This window comes from Lithobates pipiens, unplaced genomic scaffold (genome assembly GCF_037356315.1).
Source record: "Lithobates pipiens isolate NorthernLeopardFrog02 unplaced genomic scaffold, aLitPip1_a1.2 Scaffold_19, whole genome shotgun sequence".
In the NCBI taxonomy this organism is placed as follows: domain Eukaryota; kingdom Metazoa; phylum Chordata; class Amphibia; order Anura; family Ranidae; genus Lithobates; species Lithobates pipiens.
In genome coordinates, this window is record NW_027507764.1 from 26,696,686 (window position 1) to 26,722,340 (window position 25,655).

The following is a 25,655-nucleotide window of genomic DNA, read 5'->3' on the forward strand; positions in this document are numbered from 1 at the left end:
AGGGATGTTGGGGGGGGTTACAGACATATTACTAGATGTGAGCACATCTAGTAATTTATCTACATATATCAGATGACACTAAAACTGCATCTTTCTCATCATCACATTGGAATCTCTTATGCCGCGTACACACGATCAAACAATCTGGTGGAAAAAGTCCGGCGGACTCGACTTTTTTCCCACAATTGTGCGCAATTTTTAAAGCATGATATGTTGGGTATCTGCCTGGTGGAACATCCTACACATTACGCAAAAAAATTGGGTTGTTTTTTGTCCCCCCCCCCCAAATAAAAAAATATATATAAACGTTTCTCAAGGCGCCCCAACAGGTCATATTTTCAGCATTTCCCTCAGATGAAATGGCTGTGGTAATTACTAAGATGGTGAAATTTGATCAAATAACCTGTGCAAAATAATGAAGAGCCTGAAAATATGACCTGTTGGGAAACACACTGATCTATATACCTCCTACGTTGATGAGCAGTGATCATGCCCAAAAACAGGTCAGTCAATTGATCTTATCATAAACCAGAAGGTAAATAAAGAAATATAAATAAATTACCACATAAACCACCTTGTAGCGCTCGACTTATAACAAAATATATGCAATAAAAAAAAAATTTTCCATTAATTGCAATACTGTGTTTTCCCAAAATATATATAAATTCGCATATGCAAAATCACTTATAATCAAAAAGCGATAAAATACAATACAGATGTGAAACAAAATAGTCCATAGGAAAAAAAAAAAAAAAAAAAAATCAGTGTCCATATAATGAAAACCTTCACCACACCCTTGGTGTTCGTGACCCCCCTCGTTAGAGCACTCACCAGCTGCAGCGCTCAGCACTCTTGTGTTGAGCTAGATAAGCGTTTAAGATCTTTTTAATGTTAGTAGATGTTCGGCAATCACTTGCAGTATAATTCCCTTAAGATATCACTGGAATTTCCCCTCAAAATGCACTATAGAAAGTCTTTCTTTCTCTCTGAGGGGGGGTCACGAACACCAAGGGTGTGGTGAAGGCTTTCATTATATGGACACTGATTTTTCACACAAGGAAAAGTTTTTTTAAATTTTTTTTTTTTTTTCTCCTATGGACTATTTTGTTTCACATCTGTATTGTATTTTATCGCTTTTTCATTTATAAGTGATTTTGCATATGCGAATTTTATATATTTTGGGAAAACACAGTATTGCAATTAATGGAGAAAATTTTTTTTGTTATAAGTCGAGCTCTACAAGGTGGTTTATGTGGTAATTTATTTATATTTCTTTATTCACCTTCTGGTTTATATATTCATATATTTAAGTAGCAGCTGGGGTAGGGGTGTGTGTGGCGCTGTGATGATACACAAAGTTGGCGAATTTTGAAGTGTGTATCCAGTTTGTAAATTGATCTTATCACCATTTTGATATTTTCTACAAATATTTGTGTATCTATGTAAATTTTATCTGTGATGTGCTTTTTCCATGAGGTCAGTAATTGTATACTCACTCTAAAATAAAAGGAACAGTAAAGTAAAATCCCCGTACAACACATGTAATGAAGAATAATGGGTACAGTATATGCAGTGAGCGAATATGGCCCAATTATAGAATTTATTACATCTCTAAATATATAAGATGTATAAAACATTAATACATGTTGGTAAGATTATTTGGGCAAATATCAAAATGCCTTGATGGGTACAGATCTGTGTGGAGGAGTGGGCATTCCTAGACAGTCCTAGATGATGACCACATGTATTGCTGAGTCTACATAAAATAGAAATCCAGTAAATACAAGGCTCCAACTAGGAGCAGTCAGGCTGGGAAGGATATATTGCTAACAATGCTGGACATCTTCTAGCCGGGAAATGAGGTTGGTGGGTTTATCTGAAATGGGATGAGTTCTATCTGACTTGCAGAAAAATCTGTGTGGAGTGAAATCAGTTAAAATGTGAGATCGGATCGTATGTGGACTCCACCTGACTTTTTTTCCCCTCATAATTTCCGACACAAAGTTTGAGAGCTGGATCTAACACTTTCCAACAACAAAATCTGATTGTTTAAATTCCAATCCATGTGTAGACCATTCCGACTGACAAATTGCCACTCATGCTCAGAATAAATTACGAGATGAAAGCTATTGGCCACTGCCCTTTTTATAGTCCCAACGTACGTGCTTTACGTCACCTTGTTCTGAATGATCGGATTTTCTGACAACCTTGTGCGACTGTGTGTATGCAAGACAAGTTGGGGCCAAAATCCGTCTTAAAAAATCAGATTGATTTTGTTATTAGACTGTCCGATCGTGTGTAGGAGGCATAATAGTAGTACAGGAACCTCTCCAGTACTGAAATGTGTCTGCTGGTTGCCGGTAGGGCTGAAGTTTATCTTCTAAATGAAGCATAATACGTTCTCAATCTGGGAACAGCAGATCTTATTAAAATTCTTGAGATTTTCAGAGTGAAATGTGAAAATTACCAGCTAAAAATTTCCAATTCTTGATTTAAGTTAATCCTCCTCCTTTTTCCTCTTTCCTCTCTTTCCTCCTCCTCTTTCCTCCTCCTCTTTCCTCCTCCTCTTTCCTCCTCCTCTTTCCTCCTCCTCTTTCCTCCTCCTCTTTCCTCCTCCTCTTTCCTCCTCCTCTTTCCTCCTCCTCTTTCCTCCTCCTCTTTCCTCCTCCTCTTTCCTCCTCCTCTTTCCTCCTCCTCTTTCCTCCTCCTCTTTCCTCCTCCTCCTCTCATCCATATTCTGTGATTTTTCAAAACCACGTACAACTTTGTCCTAGAACTGGCTCCTGTTGGTGATCTGTTCTCTCTGATTATACCACATGTAAGTACATGGGACAGCACAAAGGACTAAAATAGCTATACATAAAGATATAAAATAAAGAGACACAAAATCTTCATTTTTGGCAAAAAATGGCCATGGAATTTATTAAGGGGTTACCCAACATAACAATCACTCATAACAAAATCTTTAAACTTTAAAATTCATAACCATAAATTATTTAATTTATTAATCTCACGTAGTCCATCCAGAACTAAACTGGATGACAAACCCCACTAAAAAATGCCATGACAAATTCAAACTTCTGTATACATTTCAGGGAGGGAGGGTGGGAGCAGCGCAGGATCCGTCCTCAGCAGGGTCTCCTCAGGCGGTGAAACGAGCGGGAAAGCCGCCGGCTTATATAGACACAGCCCGGCTCAATCCCACCCGATTTAGCCAATCGGGACCTGTTGCCATGCTGCTGCACATATCACATCACCTGGGGCAACCTAAAAGAATGAGGGAGAGGGGGGGAACATTCTGTACTATCGCCCTATGTACTGTCCAATGGAGCCCCGCATAAGCGCTAGAGGCTCATTCATGGGACAGCACAAAGGACTAAAATAGCTATACATAAAGATATAAAATAAAGAGACACAAACAATCTTCATTTTTGGCAAAAAATGGCCACGGCATTTATTAAGGGGTTACCCAACATAACAATCACTCATAACAAAATCTTTAAACTTAAAATTCATAACCATAAATTATTTTATTAATCTCACATAGTCCATCCAGAACTAAACTGGATGACAAACCCCAACCGCTGAAAGCCACTCACAAACTGAGTGGCTGAAGCCCCCAAAATGCCGTGGCCTGCTCAACCATATTCTGTAAACCTAAAAGAAATATATCTAGACCAACTTCGGAAAGATGCACCAAATCAAATCCATATAGACCAGGCAGGAAACCCTCAAGGTCTATATGGCGATAGGAAAAACCACCCTGTGAAAGAACCAAATTGCGTATAGTTCTATTCACCCGTTTCCTAATTTTGTCTAAATAATGAAGATTGCTTACATCCGACCAAATCAGTCTTGGGACCATTTCGGAAAAAAATTATAACTGTGGAAGGAAATAGTAACTTAAAGGCAGATCTTTCTTCATCTCACAAATAAGATCCCAAGTTTTTATTTTGCCCAGGTCATTACCCCCGGCATGAACTATAATCACATCAGGAGAAGGCCACTGACCTAACAGATAAATTAATTGATCTTTGAAATTTCTCCATCTCGGCCCCCTTATTCCCCACCACAAAACCTGAAACCGTCTCTCATCCAAACCCAAATTGGTTCTGCCATTCTTGATGGAAGCTCTCCTTTTGGCCCAAAATATAAAGGAATGTCCTATTATCCAAATTATACGCTTGGAAGGACCTAAGGAAAGATTAAACAATGATAAGATCAGGACGAACATACAATTTAAATCTATCACTATCCCAACGCCCCAATTGCTTTAAACCATCCTTAGAAAATCCAAGCAAGCTTGCCTCTGTAGCAGCCCCAATTCTAAAAGAATGTGAGGAAAATTGGAAACCAGATTAAGCTGCTTAAGGCAAGAAGACGGGACAGACGAGAACTGAAATCTTGTTAATGGAAATAGATTATCATGAATAAAAAATGAACCTAAAAATTGGGGTCGAACAGAAAGATATTGGGAAACTCTAAAGATAGGACATATTATCTGAAAAGGAGCTCTATAAAGAGTTCCCTTGCCTAATTGATCCATCTTAGATCTTCTGAGAAAAATCCTAATCTAATCTTCTGAAACGGAGATGTCTGAGAAAACCAAAAAAGGAAGAAGAAAATGTATTAGGTGCCGTGAATTCCCCCAACCTAAGAGCCCCAAAAAATGCAATGACAAACGCTGCTCTAAACAGCGAAGTCTCAAAGGGGGAAAAACAAACTGATTCCAGGGAAAACATCAATTTTATCAGTAACTCGGAGGAAATAGGACATCTACTGTCAACAGCTGGAGAGGATCTTCTAAAACCTTTCAGCATTTGCTTAACTGGAAAAAAGGAATTGAGAGCGGGCTGTCCCGATAATTTTAAAAAGAATGAGGCCCCTGCTAAGTTTTTGCTAACTGAAGCAGGGCTAAGCTAAGCTCAAATCAGGGAAGAAACAAAACATAAAGCCATATTCACACTAACTGTATCAACCAAAAAATGATACTCTGCACAGAAATGACACCACTTAAACCAGGCTTGTGAGTATTCTTCCCAAGTTTTGGGAGCGATGGAATTACGTATATTTTCTTCAATTACTCCCAAATCGGGCCCCAGAGAAAATCTGGGCAAGGGAAACCTTCTTGATCCGCCTCTGGCGCGAGTTCCCGAAACTTTTGGAACTGCGAACGAGATAATGAATCGGCGATCTCATTAGTAATACCTGGAACATGCTTTGCTTTCAGCCAAATGTTAAACGTCATGCATTGCAAAACCAAGAACCGGAGCAATTTTATCACAAATTCTGACTTTGACGACAAACAATTTACTGCAAATAATACTCCTTTATTATCCGTATGCAATATGACTCTTTTATTTCTGAAGAATTCTTTCCAAATAGAAATAGCCACCACTACTGGAAACAATTCTAATAATACTAAATTCCGGAGACCTCCAAGAATTAGGCCATTCCTTAGCACACCAAGGGCCATTCAAGAAGGCACCAAAACCGACAGAACCGGATGCATCTGTAAACAGGCGAATATCAAAATCCATCAATGAATTCGCTCTGCCACACTGCGCAGCCATTAAAATTTATCAAAAATTGGTCCCAAACTTTCAAACCCTCCTTAATGGGTCGAGTAATATTAACATGTGAAAAGGTGTTTTTTAAGACCCCTAGTAGCCAGAGCAAATCTACGAAAAAACTCTGGCTACTGGGATTACTCTAGATGCAAAAGCAAAGAGACCCGACAAAGACTGAACCTCCCGTAACAAGACTTTTCTTTTTGACAAAAATTTTTTAATAATCTCATTTTGATAATTTTTTCCTTTGACAGTCGGAATTCCATTGCAACTGAATCAATTGTGATGCCCAAGAATTCAATCACCATCACCGGACCCACTGTTTTTTCATGTGCTAAGGGAATGTCAAACGACTCGCACATGTTGAAAAAACAATTCAACATTTCATAACAAACTGGAACCTCTGCGGGGCCTTTAAATAAAAAATCATCTAAATAATGAATAACTCCACCCTGAGGGGCATTTTGTGACAAGACCCACTACAAAAAGGTAGAAAATGCCTCAAAATAACTGCAAGACTTGGAAAAACCCATTGGTAAGCACTTATCAAAGTAAAATTGATGTTCAAAGTGGAAACATGATGAATTAAAGCCTATAGGATTGACTGGCAAAAGTCGAAATGCAGGTTTTATATCTGCTTTCGCCATATACGCTGCTTTGCCAAAATGTTTTAGAAGACAAAGGGCATCATCAAAAGAAGCATAAGACACTGTCGACTCAAATTCCGCTATCTCATCATTTAAAGAATTCCCATGCAGAAAAGATAAATGATGGATCAGCCGAAAGGAGCCTGGTTCCTTCTTTGGGACTAAGCCCAAAGGAGATAAGCGAAAGTTTAAAAAGGGGGGATAAGGAAAAGATCCAGCAATTCTGCCTTCTTGCAGTTCTTTCAAAAATTTTTCTTTGACTATATCCGGGCGTGCAATAACTGAGCTTAAATTCTTAATTGCAATACAACCTTCACCAACAAAAGCAGCACCAACTAAAAAACCAAACTTAAAACCTTCATAAAGAAGGTCCGCCATCTTGCGGTCTGAATAATGATCTAGCCAGAACTGCATTTTTGACAACTTCACTGGCGTCGATGCCTTTTGAAATATTGTCCCTCGATTGAAATGCATTAGCTGATTTTTTGAAACGGCGGGCTGCTGGATGGGTACCTGCGCAAAACGAGCACTCATGTTTATATCTGCAGTTTGATAAGAACCTGCATTGTGAATCGTTGTATGCAAAGCACACTCCTTTACGAAAAGTTGACTGAACATTCGGAATTGGCGGCCTCTGTGTATATTGAGGTCTTTGCGGTAGCATTAAATTCAGCCACAGACCCACATCCTTAACCCCCCTCAGCGGTGAGATGGGTGAACTGAAAGCTTCTGTCTGAAGCTCTCATCATAACTAAACCATGCAATGGCACCAAAGTGGCGGTAAGCTTTCGCAACTATATCAAGGTGTTGAAACAAACCTGAGCATTTATCAGGAAAACGTTCACCCATGACAGAGGCAAAAATACGAAAAGCCTGAAACCAGTTCTGAAAAGTCCGGGGAATTGCCCTCCTCCTATCTTCAGACCTGTCATCCATTCTTTTTTCAGATTTAAACAAAAATTCTTTAGATGACGGGAGGAATGACAAAATGTCTATGAATTCTCCCCGCCTGTGGATAAATGATATCCCAGGGGAGATAATTCACAAGGGAGGGCTTCTTTAAGACAGGATTCAGCAACCATAGTTTTAATAGGTAAAGGTATAGTAGTATCAGAGACAGAAACGGGTATAGATGAATTAATAATGTTCATAACAGGTAACTCATCAATAGAAACATTCTTACTCAAAGGGTTAATACTCACTGCAGTGGCGGGGTTATTCTGTGAAAAAAAACTTCATTAAATGGTACATTCAAAACACTTACCCCACCGGCACTCCATACACTGCCAATATTAATAGGCTCACCCATTCTTGCAAGTACATTGGCTAAAGAACCAACTACTTTACCCAATTCTAATAAATTCAAATCATTTCTCTCACCAGAGTTATGGTCCACACTAACGGGCTGCCCAGATGCTGGTACCTCATTTGATATGCCCGCAGAAGCTAGCTGAGGTGATTCCATCATGGCTCTGTTAGATGAGAGTGACCTTGCCTGTTTCACCTGTTCTCTCACAGGGGAAGAGGGAGAATCTTCCCTTGTTACCTTTGCGACCTCTCTTCTGGCGCAGCAACTCCTCCATTTTCAGGCTAACTGCTTAGAGCAGTGCAGGGTCTCCTCAGGCGGTGAAACGAGCGGGAAAGCCGTCGGCTTATATAGACACAGCCCGGCTCAATCCCGCCCGATTTAGCCAATCGGGACCTGTTGCCATGCTGCTGCACATATCACATCACCTGGGGCAACCTAAAAGAATGAGGGGGGGGGGGCATTCTGTACTATCGCCCTATGTACTGTCCCATGGAGCCCCACATAAGCGCTAGAGGCTCATTCATTATGATGTATGTATGGCTGAATTGGTTTCTCTTATGCCGCGTACACACGAGCGGACTGTATGGCGTACTCAGTCCGTCGAAACACATTTCAGCGGACAATCCGCTTGTGTGTGGGCTTCAGCGGACTTTTTCAGCGTGCAGTCCGGAGTACTAAGTATTTCGTTTTTTTTCGAAATTCTGTCCGTCGTACCTTGGTTTCAGCGGACAATACGGCCGTCAGTATGCTAGTTTGACGGACTAAGAATGGCGCATGCCCAGAAAGGATTTACACGGCGGAAGGGTGCTTTGCTGTGTCTTGGACTTCCTATTTCTAGTCCCGTCGTACGTGCTGTACACGTCATCGTGCAAGCTTTCGACGGACTGTTTGTGCATCCGTGTGTGGTCAAGTCCGTTCAGTGGAAAGTACGACGGATTGTCCGTCGGATTGTATGACGGACTAAGTACGCCATACAGTCCGCTCGTGTGTACGCGGCAATAGTTTTGTATAGTACTACAGTATGAGGAGCTAAATGAGAAGTTCACCTTTTTCCCCAAAAAAATCATTTTTGTTTTTCTGGTTAAAAAAAAAAAATGGGCATTATTTTTATTTTTTTTGTGGTGGGAACCTGTTAAGAATTGCACCATCAGCAGATCTCTGATGTCATGCAGATCTTCTGCGGACCTGTTGGTGTATAGGCTTGCTCGTACCTCCGTATGAGGGAGTCAATACATGCTGACAGGAAGAATGAATGAACTACCACGGTGATCACGTGGCTCATTGAAAACTACAAGCCGACAGATGCAAAGGCTGCTGGAACTTGTCATTTTCCATTCACAGAGCACCATGATAGTTCATTGAAAACTACAAGCCAAAAGCCAGGCAAACACACACACACACACACACACACACACACACACACACACACACACACACACACACACACACACACACACACACACACTATATTCACATATGACACGTTGTTTATCTCTAGTCTAAACCTAAAAAAAGTCTGCCTATACATATATTTTACCTGTTTCTGGATATGTATTCTGAATGTCTCCTTATATTCTTCATAATGTATTTAAAATCTATTGTATTTTGATCTTCTTTACTTTTTTAGGTGGGAATTCCAGAAGACGCTGTGAAGAGATGTGCTGTTCAGATCTCCAATGCCCTCACATTCATAGTGGAGAAAGGATTTGTGCACATGGACCTGAAGCCAACAAATATTTTGGCCTTTGATAAGGAGTGTCATTGTATCGAGATCAGACTTTGGCCTTGCCAAGGTCAGAGGGACATACAGGTGTGGTAGTCAATCCTACATGGCCCCAGAGATGCGTGACCTATTTCAGGTGGATTGACTGTAGATGGCAGCCTTGATGTGTGGGCATTTGTATCCTTCAAGGATGGCCACTCACCATGGACACTCTCCTGTAAGTTAGCAGAAGATGACACCAAACTTTTTTTTTTTTTTTTGTTGAATGACAAAACATTTCAAGATGGATAACCCTCCTGAACCATGGAGAAAGGTTCCCACTAAGAAACGACAGATGTTTAGTGGTCTTTCGGCAATTGACGACGACTCCAAAAGAAGTCAAAGTACCGAAGTCCTCAAATACAGAAGTGGAAGCTGAAAAGATTCCATCGTGCAGAAGAATTTCTTTCAATCTGAGGACTTGTTGGCTTCTCACCTGAACACTTCACACAGCTTCAGAGTTTCCATCACATCTACGCTCAACTCCATGTCTTCTTCCTTTTTGACAATGGACACTTCTGGATCTCAGTCTGAGATGTCTCCAGAGGCACAGGGGAACAACATGGAAGAGCCACTAATTATGTTTAATGACAAATTTTCCTTCCATATTGGTGCAGAGGTAGACATTGGGTAACCAAGAATTGGTGAGTGATGGCACCTCTGAAACAACATCGCATAGGATCAACTTTTCTCAGGTCTGACTTTCTTGGGGAAATTTTGATCATCATATATCTATTTTGTAGTCGGCTCCACAGTTCAATCTTGTAGGGCCACACTAGCAGTTCTTTAAGTGTGTAGTCATTACTCTTTGCCTCGCCATATTCCCCACTGATATTACTGTTACAAAAGACATGGCATCTCCATCAATATTATATTATATCCCTCTGGCCTATTCAGTTGTCCCTTTTTCTGCTGTACAGATCTCTTAAAAAAAATAAATAAAAAAAAAATGAAAAAAAAAATAGTACTTTTATTTCACTACCAATAATGTGCCATGTGTGGAATGAAGATTTATTTTGCTACAACATTATATGCCTACATACTTTGTGCCCTGTCCTTCCTTTTCATCTCCGGTAGTTGGGCGGTATGCCAACGATGAAACTTTTGTTGGCCATTCCCAGAGTGGTGGGGCTCAGCCTTGCAATTCGGAGTATTAAAGTGAAACTAGAAACAAGGAGGTTGATATAAAAGGTCTTCTAGCTTACAATGGTAACAGTAAATAATTGTCAGGTACACTCGTAACATTTTGCATGATTTACTTATAGAATCATTTTTAATAATTAATAAAAAACTAGTGTCCTCATCCCGTACTGTGAACTGGTCAAAAGGCAGAAATAGATTTTATGAATAATTCTGATGAGCCGCTCTTGCGCGCCCAGAAAATATAGGGGTGCCCAAGGATATAGACATAACTTGGGCCACCTGGGAAATTAAAGAAAAGGATTAGGATGCATATAAACTTGATACCACTTGGATTGCCACCTACTGCACCTAAAGTTCTGATGTCAACTTCTGACCTAATTCTCATGTCAGCTTCTGATGCTGCGCCAATTCTGGAAGAATGTGGTGTAAACTGGAAATCTTGCAAACCATACATTTTAAACGTTTCTTGAAAACAAAGTCACATTGGTATCTAATGAGGGGAAGAGCCTCTATATGGATCAGTAAATGCCCCACACCCAGCAACGCAATGCATGAAAGGTATTGACGAACCATCCCTACTGGACAAATACTAACATCCTCATCCGCAGGAACAGAAAGCCAATGACCTCTACCTAATTAATCTGCTTTAGATCTCTTGATGAATACTTTAAGGACTGACTCCTCCAAGAGGATCTGATCTAACCATATATCCTCAGAAGCTCTTTTCTTGGGTGGGACCAGCTCAGAAATCCTAAAAAGCCCTGAAGAACACCAGTACTAAGGCAGTTCTAAACAGTGAAGCCTCAAATGCCAATGCACAGATACACGCAGTTACCCCACACAATCACGATAGCATTATCCTTGATATGGGTCGCCTGCCATCCGGGTTGATGAGTTCTTTTGTATCCCTTCAAAGCCTGTTTCACCGAGAAGAAATTAGTACAGGCTGGGAGTTTCCTAAGCTTAAAGAAAAAAGACTGGTTAGCATTTTAAATATGTGGGTGTAAGAGAAAAGGAAATCCATCAATTATGATAGAAAAGACAATATGGCACCTTTCGAAGGGTCCTCTGGAAAAAACTGACAATCTTAGCAAAGTTTACCCATTTGTCTTAGCCCTTGTGCACACGGTCGGAGAATCCGTCGGAATGTGTCCTATCGGACCGTGTCGTCGGATAATCCGACTGTGTGTGGTATGCATCGGACTGATTCCATCTGACCCAATTTTCCAACATGTTGGAAATATTTCCCTATCGGACATACTCCGATCATGTGTAGAGAATTTTGATCGGACCAAGTGCCACGCATGCTCAGATCAAATTCCTACATCAAAGCTATTGGCTACTAGCCTGAACGTAGTCCCATCGTAACGAAATTACGTCATCACCTTCTGAAAGATCAGATTTTTTTTCGCCAACTTTGTCCGACCGTGTGTATGCAACAGTTTCGGACAAGATCCGACGGACAAAATCCGACGGATTTGGTTGTGGAAATCTCCGACCGTGTGTACAGGGGCTTAGGAAGACGCGTAGTCTACCCAAGTTTGCTGGGTGACCAAATTCTTGATAGCCGGAACCACTTCTATCAAATCAGGGCCCATAAATGTGCTGGGCAGGCATGACCCACTGGGTCTGAGAGAATATTACATTTACGTGGGACAAACTTAGCTTTCAACCAAATATTATATTTTAAACACAAAAATACTAAATGCCCTAAAACCTGGGTGACAAACATCGACTTCGAGGACAAACAGTTTACTGCGTAAAAAACACCCTTGTTATCGGTATGAAGAAATATACGCTTTTTAGAGAAATCAGAACCCCACAATTCAACCACTATTACAATGGGAAGAGCTCTAGTAAGACAATATTCCTGCTAGATTTTTAGAGATCCCAGGATTCATATTGCTGAAAATCCTTGCGACCCTGCTGCATCCGTGAACAACTGCAGAGCATCTGCGGCCTCAAAATCCTGCTGAAAAAAGGACCTAGCATTAAAGGTCTCCAAAAAATTCTACCAGACCATCATATCATTCCTTAGAGAATAGGTAAGACGGACATGAGTATAAGGAGATTTTAGGCCTGGTATAGCCACCTGAAAAATAACCCTCCTATGGGTATAACCTGCCATGTAAAGGCCAAGAGGCCCAACAAGGACTGCATGTCTAAGCATTACCTTCTTCCTTCTTAAAAAATAAATAAATAAATCAATTAACGACCTAATCTTATCCAATTTATTTATAGGCAACAAAAATTCCAAGAAGGATGTATCCAATAGTGATACCCAAAAACTCCACAGAAACCTTCGGAAAGACCATTTTCTCTGCTATTATGGGAACACCAAAAAAAATTACTTCAGCAAAGAATTGAAGCAAATCAGAACAAATATTAGAACCTGGGGGACCAATAAACAAAAAAAACGTCCAAATAATGAACAACTCCCTCCCAACCTGTTTCAAAGCAGACCACCCAGTTCAGGAACAAAGAGGAATATTAAAAATATGAACAAAATAACTCGCAGCCCATAGGCATGCATTTATCAAAGAAATAAAAACCATCAAAATAAGAACCTAACAAATTAAACGCTGTGGGGTGAACAGGCAAGAGCCGAAAAGCTGAATTAACATCAGCTTTTGCCATTAAAGTCCCCTTGCCGAAAACCCAAATCTTAGCAATAGCATTCTCAAAAGTTGAGTACGACACTGAACACAAAGAGTTGTCAATCTCATCATTTAGGGAAGAACCTGTGGTAAAGGAAAGGTGGTGAATCAAACAAAAAGCATTGGGCTCTTTTTTGGAGACCCCACCAAGGGGTGAAATTCTGAAAAGGGGGGAAAAAGGGAAAGGACCCGCAATGGGTCATCCTCAATTTCTCTCCTAACATTCTCATTACCGGAGGAAAAGCTGAAATTGATTTTATGGTTGCAACCCTCAACCTTGAATTCTGGAATGGGAAAACCATCAAGCAGGAAATGAGCCTTCACCCTGTTTGGATACTGTTCCAACCAAGGGCACATGTTTTGAAGCCAAACTGGAGTGCAAGCCTTTGTGAAAAATATCACACTGACTCGGAACAGCGCTAGCAGCTTTCTTATAACGCTTCCCTACTGGATGCACACCTGCACAAAAAGAGCATCTGTGTCTGTAGCGACAAGAAGTAATCCACTTGCATTGTGACTCATTATAAGCGAAGCATACCCCTTTACGATATGCCTGCATCGCTGTCTGATTCCCGCTGGCCCTCTGCCACAAAAGCCCATTGGGACTAAAATCAGGTTCAACCCTAACCCCACATCTTTCACTTCCCAGCGCAAAGATGGGTAGATGGCCAACTTCTTTTTTTTTTTTTTTTTTCAAATATATATTTTATTTGTTTTCAACAATGGGGCAAGGGCCCGTTTTAACATACAGCGGTAGCATAAAAATGGAGGTCGCAGCCTCTAAGTCACACATCTTGGTAGGTTATAAGATTATAAGATACAGTGCATAATTGAACAGTACAAGAAAGATAATGTAACCCGGGTTTATACATCCCCGAGGTTCAGTCCGTTGGTACAGCCAAGGTCTCGAGGGCCAACTTCTGATGAAAGGATTCATCCTAATAAAACCATCTGAAACCCCCAGAATATTTATATGCCTCTAGAACATGATCGACATGTTGAAAAAAAAAGCACCACATAGCTCTGGACGCCTTTCAGCCATCAAACCAGCAAAAATGCAGAACTCTTGCAGCCAATTTAAAAAAAAAAAGAGCAGGAATTGGAATACGCCTGTCCTCTTCCGACCTGTCATCCAATTTTCCCCAATCTCAAAACGTAACATCTTTAGATGAAGGCAGCAAGGACAGAATGTCTACAAAAACCCGGTTCCATATCTTTTCTTTGAAAGCCACTGACCGATGAAAGCCTAGGGGAGAAACTCCACAAGGTAAAGCTTCTTTAAAACAAACCTCTGGTACCTGCAGCTGAATAGCTGCCTCACTCAGTACAATAGGAGCGGCCACAATTGGCTGTATTTACCAGAAATTCCCATTTATTGTGTTCCGTGACCAGGTGCAGTACTAAGCATGGAGGTTTCTGCAGCACTCCCCAGCCCGATAAGGCTTCTTGCAATGATGGGGCTGAGTCTGGTGTCCGACTACAGCACACTGTAACTGCCTAGCAACTGCTGTAGGAGTGGGCGGCCGCGCCACCTGCCTTTTCTACCTCTCTCTCCAGTCTGCGCTGAAGGAAGAGATGGGGCCCATCTCTTCTCTCCTCCCTGTCTGTTAGTACCGTCCTCCATGCCGCGAGCACTCGTGCTGCCTTCTGACGCCCGCAGCTTTGCCTTTTACGCGTGCCTCCTCTTCACTGCTCCTTACAGGCGGCTTGTTCCTCCTCTCACAGTGGAGCTGGCTTCTCCTCTCAGGCAAAAACCCCCAAATCCTGCTGGGCTGGTAATTCTGTACTGGGAGCGTGCGATGTCTACCAGGCTACCGGACTTTTCCACTGTCCACAGGTCTGCACCCTGCACTAAACAACGCCGCAGCCAAGCCTCTTCTCCACTGCTGTCTGCCTTTTCAACCAGTTGCCTCAATAGCGACTCCATGGTGCAGCACACTGCCAGTGCTGGGAAGCTCTGTGCTGCATCTATTTTGCTAGGAGGTCCAAAGAGGACCAGGTCCAGTTCTGGCCCCCCTTTTTTTTGGGCTCCAGAACCTGTTCCAGCACCTTCCAGGTGATCCTATTGGCTGTGATACCCACCAGGGAAATCTGAAAGGATTATTAAAGGGTCAGTACGGCCCTTTAGTGTATATTATTTGGTCTTTAACAATCCATATCCCATGATCTGTCTGTTGACAGATTGTTGTCCTAAAATCTGACCGTTAGTACGCTCCTTTTGACAATTGTTGTCCAACTTTCGGCCAACAGATGTTGGATGGCAGGCTAGTAAATTTATGGCGGACAATGGTCTGCTGTCTGATTTTTTTTTTTTTTTTTTTTTTTTTTTTTTGTATGGTCAGTACACAAATCCCTCACACAAAAGTCACATGCTTGGAATCAATGCTCACCAAACACGAAATTAGCAGAAGGGGTCCAAAGGGTGGCCCTCAAGAGCTGAAATTCCTTGTAGTACATCACTACGTTCGTGTTTGTGGCACGACAATTGTGTACCGTTAATAGGCAAGACAAGATCCTGGCACATGCCTTATTGACAAAAATCATACGCTTGGTTGGCCAACAATCTGATCGTGTGTGTGTGTGTGAGGCCTTAGACTGAGAACTGAGCAAAGACTGCTGATCGGCTGGTGACTCTGACCCCCCCGTGCTCACTGGAGTGGCTCGCCATGTGTTGGTCCGTGGTTGCGGGTGGATCATTACTTTATGGAAATGATCTGGCCCCAGCCCGGACCTTTTTTTTGGCTTTAGCTCATCTGCTGGAAAGGGGTCAGAACAAAATGCACTCCGGTAAAGTACAGCCAGACAAATTTTATCTGTACTTCTCCTTTTAACCACCTCATTACCGGGCACTTACACTCACTTCCTCCCCAGGCCAATTTTCAGCTTTCAGCGCTCTCACACTTTGACAATTGCGCAGTCATGCTACACTGTAACCATGTGAAATTTGTATCATTTTCTTCACACAAATAGTGCTTTATTTTGCTGGTATTTAATCACTTCTGTTTTTTTTTTCCCCTTTTCTTAGTTTCTGTCAGTAAATTTTGTAAATTAATTATTTTTTCTCTTTCACTGATGGACACTGATGCGGTGGCACTGATACATCACTAATGGCCACTGATTGCTGGCACTTGTGGGCTCAGATTGGTGGCAATTGTGAGCACTGGTTGGCACTGATTGCTGGCAGTGACCTGATTACACACCTAGCTATGCCCTGTGAGGAGATGCCGCTGATTGGCTCTCCTCTCCTCACACCCTGTCAGTATGAGGCAAGGAGCGCAGATTAACGGCATCTCTGTGTTTAATCATGTGACCAGCTGTGTAAAATCACAGGCGGTTACATGTAAAGAGCCATGGCCGCGGCTCTTTACACCGATCAGGTTTGCTGCGTGTCCTAGCAACACGGTGCATCCACCCAGACTGAGACCCGCACCGCCCAGCCGTCCTTTGACAGTGGGCGGGCGGCAACTGGTTAAATCTTCTTCTGATGCTGGGCTTCAACTTGGGCATCTAGACATGGTGAAGAAGACTTGCATAAATGCATTGAGTTGCTGCCATGTGTTTGGCTGTGTACCTAATAAAGTGGTTGGGGAGTGTATATTGTACATTCACATCAGTCCCTGCCCTCGAGGTAGAGTTGCCACCTCACCCCTTTAACCACTTTATGGACTGTAGTGCAAATCTGCAAAATGCAAAAAGCACTAAAAATGCCATAGGGGTGAATCAGGCCTCACAAAGATTCACATATTTTTTAATTGTATTCAACTGGAAAAGTGTGAGCGTTCTGGCTGTGTTTATAAATGTCTTCACAAAAGATGAGTAAACCAGGTAGTATTGGGGTTATCCAAAAAGAATGCAGAAAAAAGATTGCTCAGAGTCTAACAATGTTAAATTTTTTTTGTTGGTTGAACTCAGTGGACTTGTGTGTTTTACAATGTAACAACATCAGGTGGGTCGGTGTTGTGTCGAATACTGTCCCCCATCAGATAGTGTCCGCCCTGTACTGTGCTTGCGCAGTATGGAAGACAAGGAGACGCCAAAAGTCTCCGAAGATGAACTGCGCACTGAGTCCAGGTTCAAGCCCCACCATCCAAGTGGACATAGAGATAGAATAAAAAATTGCTGAGCGACGTGAGGCCGTGCCCGAAGCGCGGCGAGCAGAGTGAGCCCGTGAGGGGCTGTGTTACTAACTTCTGCCGTATGTCCACTTGGATGGTGGGGTTTCAACCGGCGCAGGCGCCGTTCATCTTCAGAGGCTTTCGGAGTCTCCTTGTCCTCCGTACTGCGCAAGCGCTGCGCCTGCACAGTACGGGGCGGACACTATCCGATGGGGTGACAGTTTTTGACAGCGGCACTTCCCTGTAAGTGCACATTTATGATTGTCCTATTGTAACTTTTACCTGGTAATCATTTTGTTACATAGTTTTTGGCATATTTGCTGCCCCCTACGTTTACGAACGGGATTTGATATGCAGAAATCTGGACATTACATCATGTTTCAATGCATAGTCATCAATCTGAACAGAGCAAACAGACAGCAAGATATCACAGATCTTGATTTTTTTTTTTTTTTTAAATAATAAAATATATGCAGTGATGTGGAAAAGTAACGAATGGCCAGGCAATACATTTCCAATACAGGAGGAGGTTTTATGAAAACAATTACAATAAAAAATAACAATTACAAATAACAGTAAAAAATAACAAACATTTAGAAATTAAGATTTTCTATATTTATGGAATAATATAGTATACATTAATAAGGACTAATAACTATTGTTTTAATATTGGATAATATTATTGATAATACCACTACTGTATAATAATATTAATCACATATACAAATTATTATGAATAATATGAAATACATAGGTTAATTTTCTACAACAGTCGTCAGGAAATTAGATGCATAATTTATACTGCTTGAAAGTCCCAAGGTGCTCCTTGGATTTTGGGTCTCTTTTATATATCTAGGTTTTGAAATAAGTATGCCTATGCTGAGTGTGACAAATAGTGTTTGTGAACCCACACTTTGAAATCACTGCCAACCCCTCTCTTATAGCCAGGCATACTACACTGTATATGCATTTTATTACAACTAGGCATGTAAATACCGTTTTAAAGCTATCTTCAGGCTGGTTACATGACTCACAGTGGCTGTACACCTCTGATCTAAGTCTACGGCAGGAGGGGCAGAAATCTCCCTCTGACATCAGCCAGGGAGGTCACATGGTCACTTAGACCACCCCACAGCAACCGTGGAGACTGGCCGAGAGTCACGTGACAGGCCTGAAGATCTCTCTAAAAAGGTATTTAAGCCTCCTTTTAATAAAATGCATGTACAGTGTAGTATGCCTAGCTATACTACTGACAAAATCTAATATTTTTTTCTAATAATAGAGGAGTGGTTGGGGTGGGGCGGAGACACATACATAGAGCTGACAGGCAGGGAGGAGGGGGATGAGGGGGAGAGAGAAGGGCTGTGGATGATGGAGGTAGGTACGCTGACAACAGTGGTCAGGGCTCAGCAGCCATGATTATTGTGGTCAGCACACAGAGGGGGGCATGGGAAGTGACAGGGCAGATTACACAGCACACGAATTGTGCTGTATAATGTGCTTTATGGGAACAGGATCTTTATTGATTTTTTTAGGTTAATAACCACTTAACTGCACATTTACGTTGGCATAATGGCACAGCTGGGCACATCAACGTACAGGTACGTTGCTCTTTAAGTGCCCAGCCATGGGTTGCATGGGCACCGCCGGTGGCACGCTCGCGACCCGGTCCTGAGCTCCGTGGCCGAGGGACCCGATCGCCGCTGGCGTCCCGTGATCGGGTCACGGAGCTGAAGAACGAGGAGAGGTCTGTGTAAACAAACCTCTCCCCATGCTTCCTAGTGTGGCTGTCACCGATCGTCTCTTCCCTGTTATAGGGAAAGACTATCAGTGACGTCACATGCCAAGCCACGCCCCCAACAGTAAAAAAAAAACACACACGTCACGCACAACCCCTCCTCGCCCCCTAGTGGTTAACTCCTTCACTGCCAGTGTCATTTACACCAGAAATCAGTGCATTTAAATAGCACTGATTACTGTATAAATGACAATGGTCCCAAAAATGTCTGATGTGTCCGCCATAATGTAGCAGTCACAATAAAAATCGCTGAATGCCGCCATTACTAGTAAAAAAAATATATATATTAATAAAAATGCTACAAAACTATCCCCTAATTTGTATACGCTATAACTTTTGCGCAAACCAATCGCTAATTGCGATTTTTTTTTTTTTTTAACCAAAAATATGTTGAATACGTATCGGCCTAAACTGAGACAAATTTTTATATATATATATATATATATATATATATATATATGTATATGTATATGTGTGTGTGTGTGTATGTATGTATGTATATATATATATATATAATATATTTATATATTTTTTGCTATAATAAATAGACCACTTTTTGTGATTTGGCACTGCGTCGCTTTAACTGACAATTGCGCGGTCGTGCGACGTGGCTCCCAAACAAAATTGACGTCCTTTTTTTCCCACAAATAGAGCTTTCTTTTGGTGGTATTTGATCACCCCTGCGGTTTTTATTTTTTGCGATATAAACAAAAATAGAGCGACAATTTTGAAAAAAATGCATTATTTTTTACTTTTTGTTATAATAAATATCCCCCAAAAATATATAAAAAAACATTTTTTTCCCTCAGTTTAGGCCGATACGTATTCTTCTTCTACATATTTTTGGTAAAAAAAATCGCAATAAGCGAATATTGGTTTGCGCAAAAGTTATAGCGTTTACAAAATAGGGATAGTTTTATAGCATTTTTATTAATAATTTTGTATTATTTTTTTTACTAGTAATGGCGGCGATCAGCGATTTTTATTGTGACTGCGACATTGTGGGGGACCCATCGGACATTTTTGACACATTTTTGGGACCATTGTCATTTATACAGCAATCACTGCTATATAAATGCAGTGATTCCTGTGCAAATGACACTGGCAGTGAAGGGGTTAACCAGTGGGTGGCAGTGTAGGGGTTAAGTGTTCCTAGGGGTGTGTTACTAACTGTTGGGGGCTGGGCTTTCATTTAGTGAACATTGATCTCTGCTCCAATCACATGGAGCAGAGATCAGCGTCACTAGTTGCTAGGCAGAATGGAGAAATGTTGTTTACAATGGCACTTCTCCATTCAGCCGCTCCGTGAGACGATCGCGGGGATGCCCGCGGCGATCCAGTCCGCTGGTCCCGCGACCGGATTCACGGGGGTCCCGACCAGCCGGCGGCGCGCTCCCGATGGCAGGGCGGCAAATTTAAAGGGACGTACATGTACGCCCATTTGCCTGCTCGTGCCATTCTGTCGACTTACATCATCGTGCGCTGGTCGGCAAGTGGTTAAAGACCTTGGACTGTCTACTTTCCAAAAAGAGGTCATTTGGGAGATATTTGTACTGTCCTAACATTTTAAGTCCTCAAGAAATGAGATTGGCCGTCAGCACATTAGGATGTTCTTTTTTACCAAGGAAATGTAGCAGACTACATGTTGGGGTAAATTTATGAAGAAAGATTATTTATATAGTAAAAAGTAAAAAGCCCAGTGGTAAATAAATGCCACCAAAAGAAAGCTCATTAAAAAATGAATGACAATTACTCAGTCATGCTGTGCCCATATGAAATTGTTTATCAAAGTGTGACAGCGCTAAAAGCTGAAATTTGGCATGGGCATGAGGGGGTGAAACAGTCTGTTCTTCAATTGTCAAAAAAGGAAAATACAATAAACAGTGCATATTAAATATCCTCCACTTAGAGCTGTCAGGGTGTCTTTTTTTCTGGCTTCAATAATCAGTAGTGTGAATAGTAAGTCCAGGCCGGGTGTTCTGTAGTTCTCTTACTGCTTCACTTGATATGCCTTTGGTAGAAATCCTAAAAAAGAGGATATAACATGGTGAGTACTACCTTTTGCCTCCAAACTCCTTGAACGTTTAGTCCACAATCGACTGATCGTCCACCTCATTGAGAAAAACCTTCTTGATCCTCTTCAATCTGGATTTCGCCCACAGCACTCCACAGAAACTGCTCTCCTAATACTCACAAATGACTTACTAACAGCCAAAACCAATGGTCATTATTCCATACTCTTACTCTTGGACCTCTCCGTTGTCTTTGATACAGTTGACCAACCCCTCCTCCTCAAAAAACTAAATTTGCTTGGTCTCCATAGCTGCACTCTCCCTTGGTTTGAATCTTACCCATCTCACTGCATCTTCTGTGTCACTTACAACTCCACTTCCTTCTCTCCAACTCCTCTTACCATTGGGGTCCCCCAAGGTTCTGTCCTTGGGCCTCTACTATTCTCAATCTACACATCTTCCATGGGTCAGCCTCCCTCTTGGCTTCTGCTACCATTTGTATGCCGATGACACCCAAATCTGTCTCTCTACCTCTCAGCTCACCCCATCAGTCTCCCCGCACCTGACTGATTTACTAACAGACATATTAGCCTGGATGTCACACCACTTCCTCAAACTGAATCTATCTAAAACCGAGCTCTTAATATTTCCTCCCTGACTGCTCTGCCAAGATCAATGGCACAACTAACAGTATGCCAGGGTGCTAGGGGTAACCTTGGTCTCTGAACTGTCCTTTCAGGCCCACAGCCAATCCCTGTCCAAATCATGCTGCCTCAACCTTTGCAGCATCTCTCAAATATGTCCGTTTAACCAATGACACCACCAAGTTTCTAATTCACTCCCTGGTTATCTCCCACCTCGACTACTGCAACTCTCTCCTCATTGGATTACCTTTGCATACACTATTTCCCCTTCAGTCCAGACTCGTCCACCTTGCCAACCATTCAGTGTCCTCTGCCAATCCCTCCACTGGTTTCCACTCACCCAACAAATAAAATTTAAAGTACTAACAATAATTGAATCCATAACTCTGCCCTCGGCTACATCACTAACCTAGTCTCAAAATACCAACCAAGTCGCTCTCTTCAGTCCTCCCAAGACCTCCTGCTCTCTAGCTCCCTTTTCACCTCCTCCCATTTATGCCTCCAGGATTTCTCCAGAGCTTCCCCCATCCTTTGGAACTTCCTACCCCAATCTGTCAGACTGTCCCCTAATCTATCCATCTTTAGACGATCCCTAAAAAACAAACATTCCCTTTAAAGAAGCCTATCCTGCTTCTAACCAATACACCGTTTTACTTCCTCCATCAGATCATCCCCCACAGTTATTACCTTTTGTATCAAATGACCCTCCCTCTTAGATTGTAAGCTCTAATGAGCAGGGCCCTCTGATTCCTCTTGTACCAAATGTAATGTAACTGGCATGTCTGCCTTCATTTTGTTAAGCACTGTCTAAACTGTTGGCAATATATAAATCCTGTATAATAATAATAATAATAATAATAGTTGTGAGTAGAAGATAGTAAAATTGTCATATTCTATTTTTGTGCTTTCTTAACCAATTCCATACCAGGCCATATTGAAATGACGCCGGCAGGAACACTACCTCCCTCTGGTTGGATGTTATATGATGTTCTCTCCGCTCTGGCGGTCAGGGATGAGGCATGTCCCTCGGGACACAACCCATCTCCAATCAGTGTAAAGAGCCAATAATAATGGCTCTTTACCATGTGACAGGCTGTGTCCAATCACAGCCGGGCATATGCGCTGTCCTTGTGCGCCCCTAGGGGTGTGCAGAGCGGTGATAGGGTGGCACGTCTCGCCGTTGAACAGTCCATCCCTGAGTGGGGTAAAGAGCTAATAAAATTGGCTCTTTACCACGTGACCAGCTGTGTCCAATCACAGCTGGTCACAGAATGTCAACAAGCACTGTAACTAGTGGTTACCGGGTTCTCCTCGAGATTGTGATAACAGCTAGTTACCGTCTACAGTATACACAAAATTACACTGATTGCTCCCAGTAATAAAGAGGACCTGTTAGCAGCCCATCAGAGTACCCAAGTACCTGTCACCAGTCCATTAGAGTACCCAAGTACTTGTCCCCAGTCCATCAGAGTACCTATCCCCAGCCCATCAGAGTACCTGAGTACGTACCTGCAGACCACCATGCCGCATACACACAACCAGACTTTCCGTCAGAATAAACTCTGACGGTCTTTCCGACAGAGTTCTGCAGAAACGGACTTGCCTACACATTATCACACCAAGGTCCTTTCGTTTAGAACGCAATGACGTATGATGGGACTAGAAAAGGAAGTTCAATAGCCAGTAGCCAATAGCTGCCCTTGCGTCATTTTTGGTCCATCAGAATAGCATGCAGACAAACCGTTTTCCCCATTGGAATTGATTCCGTTGGGAAAAGATTTAAAAAATGTTCTATTTCTAGGTCTGTCCTGAAGCCCCCACACGATTGGAATATCCGATGAAATGATTCAGTCGGACCTTTTCTGCTGGAAAGTCCGGTTGTTTGTAGTACCTATCTGCAGACCATCAGAGTACCTGTCACCAGCCCATTTATATATTTATTATATATATATATATATATATATATATATATATATATATATAATATATATATTGCTCTCTCCTTGTCTTTTTGACAGTTTGCCTACTCATTCTCTGTATCTTGTCCTGGTTCCCACACTCGCCCGGGAAGTTGCCCCTAGGGGATTATAGATGCCCTTTGATTTGGTCGGTCCTGCCATTGTAAGCTCTGTTGATTATCCTTCATGGGGACACATTTGTGAGTAGAATCACGTACATGATTTATTAATTGTAGCAATGTTGGGACTGTTGAATATGCTCACCTTTATGGCAGAATTGAGGAGTGTTCACATATGTTCCTATCCCTACAATCATTACGGGATTTATTTTATTTTTTTCATGAATTTGATTATCTATATGTTTATTCCTTATAGAGATAACTGCATATCATGTCTCTGGATATATACTGAAGTGGTCATCCCACAAAACATGTTGAGTTTGAACTGATTCTGAACGCCATTCCTAATCCTGAATGAATGCACGCTCCATTGTTCAGTTCTTGTACAGAGAATATATTTATATGTACTATGTATATTTTCTCTCTTGAGGACCTTTTTAAATTCATTTTTTTTCTAAATAAATGTATATATTTTTATACAAAAGTGTATGCAAGTCCTTTCCGTACCATGAAAGTCACAGTTGCCTTCGATCCTCTGCCTTTGTTTTCTTCAAATTTATAGGACAACGGTGTATTATTGTAGCTTTACTATTTAGTAGCATCAATATAATTCATTAAATCAGTAATGAGCAGAAAACAGAGGAATATTGTGAGTATACCGAGAAGGCTAGTAAGTCATATTATGACCTCAGTGACAGGCTTGAAGAAGCCTATGAAATAGTATAACCTAAAATTTTTCCAGGATTTCCAGAAGCAAATATCCTTAGCCGATGGATGCTCTAATGACATAGAATGCCGACAATTAAAAGATGTTCTCATGGAGTTCAAGGATATCTTTGCTAAAGATTCCTATGATTGTGGTCTAACAGACATACACATTGCCAGGATTCAGACTGATCCAGAGGCACCTCCTGTTTATATCAAGCAGTATCATCTTGCCCTAGCCTGTTATGATTTGCTAGCAGAAATTATAAGGAAACTCAAGGAAAGAGGCGTTGTAAGATCAGTGCACAGTTCTTATAATAATCCTATACTTAGTATCCTTAAAGGGGTTGTAAACCCTCAGGCTTTTTCATCTTAATGTATCCTATGCATAACAAAATGGAAAGAACATGGCACAACAGCAAACCTGCCAAGAGATGGCCACACACCAAAACTCATAGACCGGGCAAGGAGGGCATTAATCAGAGGGGCAGCACAGAGACCTAAGGTAACCCTGGAGGAGCTGCAGAGTTCCACAGCAGAGACTGGAGTATCTGTACATAGGGCGACAATAAGCTGTACGCTCCATAGAGTTGGCTTCCTTCTGGCCACTCTGCCATAAAGCCCTTTACTTTCAGCAAAAAACAAAATGTCACGTTTTGAGTTTTGAAAAGATGTGGGAGACTCCCAAAATGTATGGAGGAAGGTGCTCTGGTCTGATGAGAATAAAATTAAATTTTTCAGCCATCAAAGAAAATGCTATGAATGGCGCAAACCCAACACATCACCCAAAGAACACCATCCCCACTGTGAAACATGGTGGTGGCAGCATCATGCTGTGGGGATGTTTTTTCAGCAGTCGGGACTGGGAAACTGGTCAGTTGAGGGAAATATAAATACAGGGATATTCTTGAGCAAAACCTGTATCACTCTGTGTGTGATTTGAGGCTAGGAAGGAGGTTCACCTTCCAGCAGAACAATCACCCCAAACACACTGCTAAAGCAACACTTGGGTGGTTTAAGGGGAAACATGTAAATGTGTTGGGATGGCCTTGTCAAAGCCCAGACCTCAATCCAATAGAAAATATGTAGTCAGACTTAAAGATTGTTGTTCACAAGTGCAAACCATCCAAGCTTGAAGGAGCTGGAGCAGTTTTGCAAGGAGGAATTGGCAAAAATCCCAGTGGTGAGATGTGGCAAGACTCATAGACTTATCCAA

At 41.8% G+C, this 25,655-nt stretch overlaps 1 protein-coding gene across 8 annotated transcripts in view; it reads right to left on the bottom strand.

Annotated features, from left to right (window-relative positions):
* LOC143995852 (NACHT, LRR and PYD domains-containing protein 10-like) overlaps positions 1–25,655 on the bottom strand; it is a 176,077-nt gene that overhangs the window by 23,574 nt on the left and 126,848 nt on the right. The window contains exon 9 of one of the 8 annotated variants that reach the window (XM_077490576.1): positions 2,940–4,194. The exons of 1 other annotated variant lie outside the window; for it this stretch is intronic. In XM_077490576.1, the coding sequence (XP_077346702.1) occupies positions 4,092–4,194 (103 nt within the window). In that variant the 3' untranslated portion in view covers positions 2,940–4,091. Of the gene's footprint in view, positions 1–2,939; positions 4,195–20,761; positions 21,027–25,655 lie in introns of those variants that run through there. 6 more of the 8 variants (XM_077490578.1, XM_077490577.1, XM_077490574.1 and 3 more) reach the window with 6 other exon arrangements.